Genomic DNA, 15,069 nt, shown 5'->3' on the forward strand with positions numbered 1-15,069 from the left:
GGAGGCACACTGGGAGGAGTATAATGAGTGTGCGTGTGCACATGAATCTTTGCTCTGCTGAAATAGGCTTGACTTACTGAGCAATTAAGGGACTCTCACCTGGACACAGTCACAGGACTTCACATTAACACACACAGAAAGCCTCGTTCGGTCCTTTTGGGTTAAACATCTGGTCAGATGCTTACTGCATGCATAGTAACAGCAAGTTAAACCATGAAATAATAATTGTTCTTTATTTTTAGGGACCTTCTTTAGAATCGCTACCGTGAATACTGAGTGAAATCAGACAGTCTGAGTTTATTCCCGTCTGCGTCCACAATCCAGGCCAAACATATATAAGGCTCAGTGCAGGCCGTAGTCGCTTAGCCAGGCGGAAAATTGGAAAATTGAAGCTACAGTGAGTCATTAGCTAAGTCAAATATGAAACAAAAAGCTCTGTCTCCCAGGAGAATTCTTTCCGAAGTCTAATCTTTCGTTCAGAGTAAATGATTTCACTTCAGTGGATTCTCGAAAATATGCTAACCTTATCATCGTTCATGCTAGCAGATAAAACTGACCATCTTCAGCAAATTCACTTGTGCACTTTAGCGTAAAAAAAAAAAAAAAAAAAAATCCTTTATTTTTGATTATCACCACAAGCCTCCAACTATTTTCCCATCAGCTTTTCTATTTTATACCCATACCTCACCCCTCTCCATCTTGCCTCTCCTCCTCTTTCTTGAGCTGCAAACTCTGTAACTAATTGGATCTGGCATGGTCTGTAATGACTTTGCACTCTGTGGGGAGCAATGGGAAAAATCACCCTTCATTTCTTCTGGCATCACTCAAGTGACCACATACTGAACTCTTGTGACATATAGCTCCATCTTGCATCCAAAGGGCAAAGACAGCAAAATTTGCAGGGTTCTGCTGATCTCAGGCTTGAGAGTCATATGGATATGTTGCCCCAGAGCGCACTTCCACTCAGCGCAAGTGTGTGTACACATTTATCCATGTATTTGTTGGTGTATAACACAATAGCATGCTCTTGAGTGTTTGGGGAGCCACTGTTGGTGAGTGAAGAAAACACACAAGACATTTTTTTCATCAAGCAATCAAGCGGAGAGCTTCTTCACAGCCACAGACAATCAAACATAAAAGTCAATCTGAAAATATCTGGAGTTTCAACACTCGTCTCAGCAAAGCCACTAAATTTAGACTTCTATGTACAAGCAAGCCTTTCTCTTACTTTATTTTTGCAGCATAAGAACTCACTTCTTTGCCTCGAAAATATTTAGCGGTAATCATGAGCACAAGGCATATGGTAGACTAACAATGGATGTCTGTCCACGTGCAGGAACACTGTTACCACTGCTCATTGCCTCAGATGAGAATTTTTCCCCCATTCTCAAAACCTTAAATTCAACAGCGAGCTCCAGCTGGCACCTGGGAAGCTGCGGCAAAAAGTGTGTCTCTTCAGTGAGAACTTAACATGCAACTTCATGAGGGAGAAAATGCTTGCCAGGGAAAAGAACAGGTGCAGAGGAACTTCTGACTCAACAGTCTTTTCCCATCATGCCTGTTGCCTCCAGTCAAATTGAACTGTCAGAGGCAGTAGAGTTCCAGTCTAATTTCAGCGTGGCCTGGCTGTGAATAACTCTATGGGACTTGGAAAATCAAGTCCACGGGCCAGGGACAAATTTGTCTGTCACTATTAATTATGAGCACATTAAATTCTTTTGTCAATACATGCCTGTTTCCTCAGCATGTGTCCTGTATTAAATCGCCCACACTCCCTCTAAGCACATGCCTCCATGCTGTGAATGTTTATTTGGTACCTCTTTTTCTCTGCTTCGTATCTGCTGAGGAGTCGCTGCAGACCACCACACTTGAAGCCCTGAAAGTGGGCTGCAGGGGCACCGACAGTGACGATGTCGTAGAAAGCATCTGCAAAGAGAGAAAATAGAGTTTATAACATTTCATTTCTGATATGTGTGATACAGCACCCTGAAAAAAACATGCACTTAGAGGACCTTGAAGTGAGAAAATGTAATTCAGCCAAATAAATGAAAAAATGATCCCCATCAGAAAGTGTTTTTTTGTTTAAGGTGAACTGAATTTCAAGTCGGATATTACAGAAATAATTTCTGGAAATGCCACTAGTAAGTGCAATATCAACAGGTAATGATGCTGGACGTTCTTAACTTCGAACTGATTAATATTACACTACCGTTCAAAAGTTTGGGGTCACTTAGAAATGTCCTTATTTTTGAAAGAAAAGCAGTTTTTTCAATGAAAATAACATTAAATGAATCAGAAACACAGTCTAGACATTGTTAATGTGGTAAATGACTATTCTAGCTGGAAACGGCTGATTTTTAATGAATATCTACATAGAGGTACAGAGGAACATTTCCAGCAACCATCACTCCTGTGTTCTAATGCTACATTGTGTTATCTAATGGTGCTGAAAGGCTAATTGATGATTAGAAAACCCTTGTGCAGTTATGTTAGAACATGAATAAAAGTGTGAGTTTTCATGGAAAACATGAAATTGTCTGGGTGACCCCAAACTTTTGAACGGTAGTGTACATGCAGCTGTTCGAGGGCTTTAGTTCATATTAAAATGTGAAAGTCATGAGGTGTGTTCCTGCAAAGTGCTACCCTCCATAAAGTAAGCAATAAACAGGCTCAAACACTGTTTATACACCAACAAATATGCCATATATATGCACACCAAAGAGGCATGACATTAATTCTGTGTCTATGTCGCTGTACTAGTCGTCTTCTCTGTCTGGACATCTCTTGGTCTTAATGTAGCTCTGGTCCCATGGTAAACCAGAAGGACAGCCAATGTCACAGTGCTTCATTCCAATTTGCACACCGGCATCAGAAGTAAATAAACACTTCACAGACAGCTAGGCGGGCACAGAGGTGCTTAGAACAGGCCTTGTTTTGAATGACTAATGGATGGAGCTGACAATTAAATCAGAAAAAAAACAGAGAGGCGGGACAGGGGATGGATTTGGGATTATGGGGGTGAATATTTTGGTATGGTTTAGTGCCAGGTCAGTTAATGAACACCCCAGAGAAAGCAGTAGTCCACAACTCTGACCGTACAAAACACTGCTTGAAAAAATGTCGAAAATAGAAATTAATGACAATAGCTCCGAGTCTTGCCACAGAGAAGTGAACGACAACACCACAATAGATCAATCACGGTTTGATGTCGGGGTTTTTCCACTACCCAGTGTTTCTTCCATTAATTATCCCTTCGTCTGGCCATAAGGCTCCCTGACTGCCACACTTCTGGCCCCTGGAGGTTCCAGATATCCAGGTTCCCTTAATTGGTTCATCCACAATAGAAGCACAAAAAACAATGGTGGGGTTGAGAACATCAAGCACAGTGACATATTCGTGCTTGATTTGTCTGGTCTTCCTCTCACGTCATCATTTTGTCAATAAACCAACAACAGAACAGGCTGAATTAAGCGCTGAGAGGAAAGTGGCTTCCTTAAAAGAGGAAGCTAACTGTGGCAGTTAGGATGAGTGGTTAAAATTCATACCTTACCCATTGAACAATCCTCTGTAAAAATGACAAAACATCTTTCTACTTGACCCAAACGAGTGCCAAACAATGCTTTCAGTTCAGTTTTGCCAAGCTGAGCCTTTCAGATTGGAAGCATTTTACAGTTGTCATTTCAGAGACAAAAGACAGCAATTCACAGCAAAACAAATGAATACTGCTCAGAGCTCAAAGTGTTCCCCTGATTTCTTTCTCCTGCTGGATGATCAATAGACAAAATGAAAATGAATGGTTTAGCATTGTTGAGTAGATTGCATGGCCAAACTAAGGGAAATGCATCACTTCAGAAAATCAAATAGAACAATATAGCAATTAATGACAGCTGGAAACTGAAACTGAGTTGCAATAAGGAGCAGGTCCAAGTGTTTCCTGTGCCTGACTGATTGCAATCATTTATTCCTTGTTCAAATCAAGCAGAATGTGAAAAAATGAACAGGAATTTAATATCCAACAGATGGCATGGCAGAGCAGTGGTTAGCACTGTTGCCTCATTACAAGATCCCAGTTCACATCCCAGTCTTTCTGTGAGGAGGTGCATGATCTCCCTGTGCCTGCCTGGCCTCCTCCCACAGTCCAAAGACATGCTGAGGTTTATTTATTTATTTATTTGGTAGGGACAGTGCATATTAATGAACATCTATTTAGATAGCAATAGACGTAAATATGCCGCATTATAGCAACAATGCTAATTTACATCCGCAAAAAAAACATAACAGTTAAACATAGGACAACAGGTCACAATAAAAGGAGGCTAATTGGTGTTTCTAAACTGTTCCATAGGTGTGAGTGTGCTTGACACATTCATGGATGTTTCAGTTATTAGTGGTGCGACATTGTCCTTTATCGTTGCTATTTTACTTTTATGCCATCTCATAATACACAGAAAATAAGAGAATAAGATGAGAAAATGGCATTGCACATAAGCATATGTGAGGAATGACAATCCTTTACTGATCGCTATTACTGCATGGCTCGTTGTTGCAAACTGAGGACTTTCTAGCTGCAATCTGAAGTTTTAATTGTTTGGAGGCATTTGTGGCCTAAAAAATGTTGCATCGCATTACATTGAGTTCACCTACAAGTCTGCATTTCGTCTTTGCAGACATGCATGCACCTCTTTCAGTGACTCGTGCACCCTGTAACCTACCACCCTGCCCCCCCAAATTTCAGCATTTCTGTACACCATCAAAATGGATTTGAAATGAAACAATCAAGATGTGCTTTAAATGCAGACTTTCAGCTTAATTTGATGGTATTTACATCAAAATCAGGTGATCGCTGTAGGAACTACAACACATTCTATATGTGCGCTCCACCTTCAGAAGGAACCAAAAGTAATTAGACAATTGGCTGCTCAGCTATTCCACAGCCAGGTGTGTGTTGTTCCCTCATTACTTCATTTACAAGGAGCAGATAAAAGGTCTAGTTCATTTCAAATGTGATATTTGGAATCTAGTGAGGTCAACTCTCACCATGAAATCCAAAGAGCTGTCACTATCAGTGAAGCAAGCCATCGTTAGGCCGAAGAATTCAAACAAACCCATCAGAGAGGCAGCAAAAACATTAGGTGTGGCCAAATCAACTGTTTGGCACATTCTTAAAAAGAAAGAATGCACTGGTGAGCTCAGCAATGTCAAAAGACCTAGAAGACCACAGGAAACCAGTGTGGTGGATGACAGAAGTCCAATTAAAGCTGAAAGTTTGCACTTCAAGCATTTCTTGATTGTTTCATTTCAAATCCACTGTGGTGGTGTACAGAGTCAAAATGCTGAAAATTATGTCGATGTCCAAATATTTATGGACCTGACTGTAAATAATGGATGGATATTGTTGTTTCTCAGGCAGAATGACTGCTTTTGTTACAATCTTCTTGCTAGCTTTTATGTTAAAGGAGGCCTTGTAACAAATCACTAACATCAAATGACCACTATCACGTTCATTTGATTGTTAGGCAGCTGTTACACAGTTTCAACAAGAAAAGCATTCTGAGAGCGCGGTACTTCGCCAAGGCTGCTCAGTCGTATCATTTCCGATGGATGAAATCGTTAATAGAAAATGACCTTGCACTGAGCACAGACGTGTGTTATGCAGGTGTACATTATGTACGGATACCGAATCTCGTGACCTAAACATGTAGCGGGTGGCGGGAATTGATGGGATACAGAAACACCCTCATAGTTGAATCAACTGTTCCTTGTATCATTTCCGACGGATAAGTACTGACAAGTCCGTAGCGGTGGATTTGTAGTAGGATCACAGTCATGTGATCGTCAGCAGGCAGCTGATGTAGCGTTCACTTGTTGTCATAGTTACAGTGACGTCATGCCGTTATCTCACAATGATACAGAAATCCTTAACAAATCCACGGATCTAGAAAATAAGCTGCATCACTGCTAAAATCTAATCACTTGGTCCTTGTGTCATTTCTGACCTTCCCTGAAAATTTCATCCAAATCCTTTCGTCCATTTTTGAGTAATGTTGCTAACAGACAGAGAAACAGACGGACAAACGTACGCCGATTGTCACAGAACCCTGTCGTTCCTCGGTGGAATAATAAATGCCATAAGAATGTTGATTTTGATGGGTAAAACATACAGTCAGTTGTCACTTTATTGGGATACAGAAATAATGCAGAATAACACTTTGTATAACATTTTGGTTCTTCAATTATTTTATGTCCTTTGGCATCACTACTCCTACTTCGTCCAGATTTCTTAATCAACATTGTGAAACCAATGGAAGCGATGTGTATCTTGCAGTGGTGTGCTGCCGTGTGCTTACGCATCAGCTAAACCACTGCTATCTGGAGTTGAGTTAAGGTCTGAATTGGGCCCACAGAGGCCAATTATCATCGTGTCAATCAATCAATTGACAAACTCCTCTAAGGCTTGTTTTAATATGGTTTTACCCACTTTATGGCCTTGACAGTGCAAGAGAGTTGCTGGCTTCTATGATGACTTGATTTCACCGATTTCATCTGTCATCCCTGAGGTTTTCGCAGAAAAAAAAGACAGGTTATGTCAAGGTTTGTCTGTCTTCAACTTTCCATCAATCATCTGGTATTTAGTTGAAATGGAGCCCACTCACAGACAGGGAGGCAGCAGTTAGTCGCCTTTTAATACACTGAGACAGTTCCAGGGCAATAACAGCCTCGGCCAGCTAGAGAGGAGCGGTCAAAGAGACAATCTAGTCTTTCGTTATGCAGAAACGCAAAGGGCTCAATTAGCGTTTTGCCTATTTTTTTCAGGCCAAGTGAGTTCTCACCTTCAGCCTGGGTGATGACCTAGAATCACCCTGTCTGAGTCCTCTGAGCGTCTCTGACAGATGGAGAAGTCAAGCATAGAAAGGCAACAGTAGGCGACAACCACAGCTGTTGACAGAGTATGCACATGAGCGGACGACCCATTCATATCAAACAGCTCATCTCTGTAGAACCAAGTTTCCCTCATGCTCGTCGGGAAGAAAGTCTGAATTCAATACATGTAATAAAGATAAAGGAGTACCTGTTTTTTTGGGGCACGTCACCCTCATCCTCTGGGTGTGCAAGTTTATTGGGATAAACTCCAGAGACTTCTGAGCTTTGCAGCAGCTGGGCTTGAACGAATGACCTGAAAAAACATAGACACAAGTATATGTCACATTGTGGCAGACGTGTAAATGTGCTGGTTAAGATTTCGAAGATAAAAACATCCCTGTGAAGCCTCCTGGATTATAGAAAGGCCTTACTGTCTGCTGCAGCTATACCCTGATCCTTCCAGCATGACAGGCCGTCTTTAACACTTCATGGTTTGTGTATGAAAAAGAAGCAGCAAACATTAGTTAATAAACTGCACTTAAAATCCATTCTGCTCTTATGCATAGAACAATCTCACACAATTCAGTGACTTAATTTAATTAATGCACAACTTGTGGAGAAAACACAGCAAATTAATGTCAATTTAAGTGCAGATTCAAACACACCTTTAAGGTTGCGGGGATTTTTACAACTTAATTGCTATAATATACAAAGTAAATGGTGGCCTTTTTCATTGTCCCTCAGTGAGTGGTCAGTTAATTAGTATGACTTTAGAATAGCTAAAAAAAGAAAAGGAAAACAGCACAACCCAAGTAGTAAAGCCCAGTTGACTAAGCCATTTACCCCCAAAAATAAATATTGTTACATGAAATACACTGCCCGTCCAAAAAAAAGTCGCACACTCTAATATTTCAGTGGACCACCTTCAGCTCTGAGAGCGACACTCATTCATTGTGGCATCATTTCAATAAGCTTCTGCAATGTCACAGCATTTATTTCTGTCCAGAGTTGCATTAGTTTTCAACCAAGATCATATATTGATGATGGGAGAGTCAGACAAAGTCTTCTCCAGCAACACCGAAAGATTGTCAGTGGGGCTGAGGTCTGGACTCTGTGGAGGACAATCCATGTGTGAAAATGACGTCTCATGATCCCTGATCCACTCATTCACAATGTGAGCCCCATGAATCCTGGCATCATCATCTTGGAACATGCCCATGTCATCAGGGAAGAAAAACTCCATTGATGGAAAGACCTGGTCATTCAGTATATTCAGGTAGTCAGCTGACCTCATTCTTTGGGAACATAACGTTGCTGAACCTGACCAACCCCAGATCATAACCCTAAACCCCCACAGGCTGGTAGACACTAGCCATGATGAATGCATCACTTCATCCTCCTCTCTTCTTACCCTGATGCCCCCATCATTTTGGAACAGGGTAAATCTGGACTCATCAGATCACATGACCTTCTTTCATTGCTCCAGAGTCCAATCTTTATGCTACCTAGCAAACTGAAGCCTTTTTTTCTGATTAGCCTCACTGATCAGTGGTTTTCTTAGAGCTACACAGCTGTTTAGTCACAATCCTTTGAGTTCCCTTCACATTGTGTGTGTGGAAATAATTAAACATAGCCGTGAGTTCTACTATCCTTCAGGTTTTAATAATATGTTGGATGGTTCTTAACAAGATTTTAGTAGTTAGTTTTAGTAGTTGTTTTCTTTGCTTGATGCAGGTCAATAATTTCACCCTTCTGAGACAGATTAACATCCTTTCCATGACCACAGGATATGTCTTCCAACATGGTTGTTTCAGAAATGAGAAGCTCCACACTGCATCAGCAAGAGTTAAATAAGTTGTTGCAGCTGAAACTTATTCATCACTGCTGTGATTATCCAATGGAAGGTTCTTATCTATTTGCATTGTTAAATCTAAGTGGCAACTTTTTTTTTGGATGGGCAGTGTATAATGAATTATACAACCAGTGTTTCAAACAGTGAGCTACAAAATTACATCATGGATTATGCTGCCCAGATGTCAATGCAAGATCATGTAACAGGAATCTACTGTTTATCAGATAGAGAACATATCAATTAGAGATCGAGAAGCTCAAAGCAGCTCATTTTTAATCAAGTGCTTTTAATATCCTCTAATGTGCAGCGTAATCCTTTAAGCATGGGATTTTATGCCCTTTGTAACCACTACTTTGCTCAAAATGTCCAATTAAATTCTTCTTCCAAACATTGTTTGTGGCTTATTGTTAAGCTCAAAATCACAATCTGACACTGCATTCTAGCTGCTCTTTTCTCAAATACGTAAATACGGTTGATGAGTCTTTTTAAGTGGGAGCTAATCTTTCACGAACAGCAGCATTTTTAGAACGACAGGTACAGAGGACCAGGGGGAACAAACGTTCTAATATCACAAAGTTTCATAATCTAGTTTGGCATCAAAAGTTTCAATTAAACCCGCTTTCATAACAGACGGCTTTGAGTTTCCTGTCTAAGATGCTGTGCTTTGGTTACATCATCTATGCAAACCTGCTCTAGTGGAAGTTTGTTGTTTTCCAGCTTGCATGTGACAAGTTATTCAGTTTCAGAGGTAAAAGTGTTATCAAATAATCCAAGCAATCTAACAGCTGCTAAATGAGTTTCACGAGTGTGTGAATCTGTAGGTACGGTACATGCACTTGCGATGTCGTATCTGTTCTTTTTTTTTTTATAACCAACTGGTGTGTCAGGCCTGTCAGATGTTGTTATTCTGTGGTGCTTTTATAACCTCAAAGTATATTGTTTCCTGTCTATTCTCTTCTATGTAATTAAGGCCTAAATGGTCAAAAATTATGGTACTGCTTCATTTTAACATCGCAGTCCAAGCTTTTCATTGAGGTGGAAAAAGGTTTTTGTTGCAGTTCTTGATGGTATGTGACACATAATTGGCAGCGTGGTGATGACAAAGATCTCTGAAAGAATCCTTTTGGCAGCACTGTAATTATTTTACATTAAAATCCCTCTGCTGTCGCTGCTTAAAACCGTAACTCAGCATAATGACGTGATATTTACAAGTTTTTTCATGCCTCAAAATGACAGATGTACTTCTGTGCCGTTGTTCGTCAGGACACTGCAAATACGAGGTCAAAGTGCTCAGCCACAGCGCTGACTGTATATTTTGCTCATGATATCTTTTCTAGCTGATCAAAAATGCCATGAGAACATGTTAATATTATATTCACCAGAGGAAGTTTTGCCATTCATAAATATTTAGACACATCATCACATTCAAGTGGTTTTCCTTTCGTAGGTCGGATCCACCAAGACAGAATACAAACTTTACTGAGCAGTAGTTGAAATCACTCAGCATTAGAGCACAAGTTAGTGCATCTTTGTAGATGCTAGTACATAATAGTAATTGTTTGTACATGTTAGTGTATGTTTGTATAATTACTGCATGATGGTGTATGATAGCGCATATTAGTATATGGGTCATTCCAGAATTGGAGGACATTTGAGCTTCAAAATTTTTGAAAAATAAACCTTATCTCTTTCAGTTTTCTACTCCATATTCATCAATAGTAAATAATAAACTATCAAAAGTTTGATTGGCTCAGCTTACACATCAGTGGTACCATTTTTATTTTGTTTGTTTGTTTGCTAACCCTACTCTAATCAGTAACGGGTTGCTAATCCATGCTAATATTATTGTTGACCAAGAGGAAAAATTTACTGATGGAAAACAGTTAAGAAAAAAGTCAAAAGAATTTGTCTTTTCCTGATAATATGCATAGCTAGGTTGCATGAGGTAGAGTGAGACATTCAATCAAGTCTGACAATGTTCTGAAAATATGAAAAATAGGAGAGAGGACATAGTTTTGCTCTACTCATTCTTTGGAAAACTGTTTGATGATGTTAATTCCAATGTTTCATGTGATTCACTGTTTTCTTCTTCTTCTATCAGATAAAAAGGTTATGCTAATAGGGTTCTTGTGGGACATGTTCCATGAATAATAATTTTTATTTAAAATGTTATGTTGATTGAAAAAACGGTCCCAGAATTACCAGAGACATCAATAAAAAAAAAAATTACAAAAAAAGGAGATGTAAATTTAATTTTAACTGTTTTATTTGAGATCCAGTTTGGTCATCAGGGGGTGGGACGAGAAAAATGTCATTTTAGGGGGAACTCCAGACTTACTTGTTATTTTTAAAAAACATTTTCTTTTCTACTAGTTTTTTTTCTTTTTTTCAGATTTGGTCTCAGAACAAGTACATTTCAACAACAACTGCATGTTTTAGTATTTTGTGCATGGATTATTTGAAATTTGATGGGTGGGACCTAAGATGTCCTCTAATTCTGGAATGATTCACCTGTTCGTACATGCTAGTACATGATAGTACATGTTACTACATCAGCAGATGTCAGTACACAATAGGACACATTGCTACACGCTGGTAAATTTTAGTACATGGCAGTGCATGTTAGTATAATTACTGCATGATGGTGTATGATAGTGTGTATTATTACATGTCAGTACATGTTAGTACATGTTAGTACATGTTAGTACATGTTTGTACATGTTTGTACATATTATCATACATTAGTACATGGTAGTAAATGTTAGTTCATGGTAGTACATGTTGGTGCAAGTGAGCCCCTCCTATTGAAACTCTGTGTGCTAATAAACAAACAGACTGAACCCCAACACTGGAGAAGCTAACAAGCTGTCCAGTGATCAGCTGGACCAAAGAATCCAAAAACAAAGTGCTGTATTGATGTTATTCAATGAGTGATTCATCACATATATGTCCACTACTTTCATTTATGCTCAGTGTTTCTTCTACACTTCAGTTCAACTCCGACCTTTGTACGCCTGTTTTATACAAGTTACTCCGATCTTTGTTTTCATTAAAATTACTTCACCATTACCAACTCACATATTTATTTAGAAATATAAAGAAGGGAATGCATTAAATATTCAAGATTCTTAAAAACAGCATTATATTGCTAACAATGATTCATCTTTACTAACAATACTGAAAAAATCAGTTACTAGAATTCTGACACCAAACTAAATATAGGGCAAGGGAAGTTCGTATGAAATTGTTTGTATGTCAATAGTGTATGTGTGTGCTGTAAGATGAGGCATATTCTGTTCATTGTATTGGAGCTTATTAACTGCAGCATAATGACAAAAATGACCAGCTCTTCAATTTGACGTGCACCATAACTCACCTTTATGAGAACTAAACTAAACTGAGCTGCACAAAGCATCTCTTCCCCTGTTTCTTAGTTACTCCTGAGCAACAGACCAGCATCTCCTGAGAACAGCTAGAGCACTACAGAGGGTCTTTGTTGACAGTGCGTCTAGATGAGAAAACCTGCTATCTGCCACAGATTTTCACCATCATTTGGCGAGTAGACCAAACATGAAAACAAATCCACTGCAACTCAATTACTGCATATAATGCTGAAACTGCTGACCCACTCAAGCTGAAATGTGTCACCTCAAAAATGGATAACACCAATGACTCAGCTGGAGCTGACAGCGACAACACTGTTTTTTTTCTAGCAATGAAAATCAATCATTTCTTCTTATTTAGATGGTAACAGATTTACAGCTATTTATCAAAGCATAAATGTCAGTTTTCTAAGTGAATGTACATTCTGCTGATTGAATTTAATGAAAATCAAAGCATAGAATGCACAGTCTATAACACAAAAGGTGCTTAAACATCAGAGAAACATTCAGTTTTCCCTATTAGCACATCTATTGCCCACTAGATGTTGATGGGTTTAGTCTCTTGGCCAAAAAAACCACACTGCGTGGAGTCGCAGGGAGGTGATCAATAGCTCAACAAGATAAAGAGCTAACAGACATGCTAGCTGCTCCGTGGGGCTGCACTTAGCCATCCACTTATCTGTTGGATAAAATCACAGCAAACCATAATAAAACAAGAAAAGCACTCAGAACGCAGTACTCCACCAAGGCTGCTCAGTCATCGTATCAATGAAATCTTGAAAGAAATTTGTGGCAGAAATCATGGCACTATAGAATGTTGTCATTTAATACAGATGTACCTACAAACAAAATGACCTTACGCTGAGCACAGGCATGTGTTATGCTTATGTACATTATGTACGGATACCGAATCACATGACCTAAATATGTAGCGGGCGGCGGGAATTGATGGGACTCAGAATCACCCCCACAATTTATTCAACTGTTCCTTGTATCATTTCCGATGGATAAGTCCTGATAAGTTTGGAGCGGTCAATTTGTAGTAGAATCACAATCATGTGATCGTCAGCAGGCAGCTGACGTAGTGTTCACTTGTTGTCATAGTTACAGTGACGTCGTGCCGCTATCTGGCAATGATACAGAAATGTTTAACAAATCCGTGAATCCAGACTATAAGCAGCATCACTGCCAAAATCTAATCACTTGGTCCTTGTGTCATTTCTGACCTTCCATGAAAATTTCATCCAAATCTGTTAGTCTGTTTTGAGTAATGTTGCTAACAGACAAACAGACAGACAAACCATCGCTGATTGTCACATAACTCTGCCCAAAGGAAACTTAAAAAACAAAATCAGCAGGCGTCATAGTAGCTCAAATGGTTGAGCGGGCGACCAATGCACAGGTGCAGGTCCTACCCCCACTCTTCCCCCCACTTTCCTGTTTCTCTCTCCACTGTCCTATATAATAAAGTCTAAAAGGCAAACAAAAAAAGCTAAATTGGCGATGTCATGGTGGAGAGTAAACGGAGGATCATCAAAAGTAGTAAAGTCTCACTGTCTAGTCATGCTGTTAGCTGGCTATTAAAATCCCTTACCCTATATCCATCCATCCATCCATGCATCATCATCTATACACCGCTTAATCCTCATTAGGGTTGCGAGGGGCTGAACTCTATCCCAGATGACTTAGAGTGAAGGCAGGGGACACTCTGGACAGGTCACCAATATATCACAGGGCTACATATAGAGACAAACAATCACACTCACATTCACATCTACGGGCAATTTAGAGTCACCAATTAACCTCAGCATGTTTTTGGACTGTGGAAGGAAGCTGGAGAACCCAGAGAAAACCCACACATGCACAGGGAGAACATGTAAACTTCATGCAGAAAGATCCTGGGAAGGCCGGGACATGAACCGGACATCTTTTATCTGCAAGGCGAAAGAGCTAACCGCCAAGCCACTGTACAGCCCCCCTTGCCCTATATACTGATATAAAAATTTATTCATCCATACAAAGATATACTGGAGTCTTCCATGTACACATGCTGTGCTAGGAGGAGCTGTTTCCACAGGCTAATAGGTCAGTGTCATTCCTGGCTCAGTGGACTCTCCCTGTCAGCTGAGGAGGTCTGGGGACCAGCTAATCGAGCCGTTGACGATTGTAGCTTAGATGAATTAGCCATATCAGATCTCCATCTGTTTGCCCAGGTGGGCTGGTTATGTGACAGACAGGCTGAATGCCAGTAACACTAACATCTCGCCCCTATCTCTTCTTTTAATCTTCTTGTATCTATTCTGTACTCCTTTTATTCCTTCAGAAAACCGCTATCATATGCTTTTATAAACCTCTGCCTGAGGAGAAGCTGAAAATAAAACAAGACAAGATCACAAACTGCAGCAACCAGTCATGAAAAACAGTGGCTTGGAAGTGAAGTCTGTCAGATCAATGTAGGTCTGTTTAAGCATGTTCAGGGTTTCATCTTCATGGTTCAGTGTCTCTGGAAGCGCAGCAAGCTGTGTTAATCAATCCACAGTTATAACATGTTGCAGACTCAGAGGAGGATAGAACACATGCTGTGTGAGCACTGGAATCTGTCTGAGAGGAGAATGAATCGCACAAGTGAGCGAGTTCATTTCTTTTCTTTAACCAATTTATGACTTTCTATATTCTGGTCATTATTTTTTAACATGCAAAATAGGTAATGTCTGCACACTCCAAAGCTGAACATCTTCACCTGTAGGCAGCAGACTGCAGAGTCCTAATGCAGATCTTAAAGAGAGAATGTCAGATATGAGCTATCATGTCAACTTGTCCTGCTATCTGTACAGTAACTATGATTTACTGCCAGCCACACAGATATATGACACTGTCTTAATACTCAGCTCTGGGCCTTAAGCTGTAGCTGTCTCATAAATGACGTACTGGAGTTGCAGCTCTTCACTTGTGGAATGGCTGATAGTGTTGCAC

The 15,069-nt window shown here is 39.9% G+C and overlaps 1 protein-coding gene across 8 annotated transcripts in view; it reads right to left on the reverse strand.

The window, feature by feature from the left end:
* Nucleotides 1–15,069, reverse strand: part of inpp4b (inositol polyphosphate-4-phosphatase type II B) — a 207,977-nt gene that overhangs the window by 49,192 nt on the left and 143,716 nt on the right. For all 8 annotated transcript variants that reach the window (XM_055010158.1, XM_055010157.1, XM_055010159.1 and 5 more), the window contains 2 exons: nt 7,070–7,174; nt 1,818–1,926 (listed from right to left, as the gene is read on the reverse strand). In XM_055010158.1, the coding sequence (XP_054866133.1) occupies nt 1,818–1,926; nt 7,070–7,174 (214 nt within the window). The remainder of the gene's footprint in view (nt 1–1,817; nt 1,927–7,069; nt 7,175–15,069) is intronic.

Source organism: Amphiprion ocellaris, chromosome 4 (genome assembly GCF_022539595.1).
Source record: "Amphiprion ocellaris isolate individual 3 ecotype Okinawa chromosome 4, ASM2253959v1, whole genome shotgun sequence".
Classification (NCBI taxonomy): domain Eukaryota; kingdom Metazoa; phylum Chordata; class Actinopteri; family Pomacentridae; genus Amphiprion; species Amphiprion ocellaris.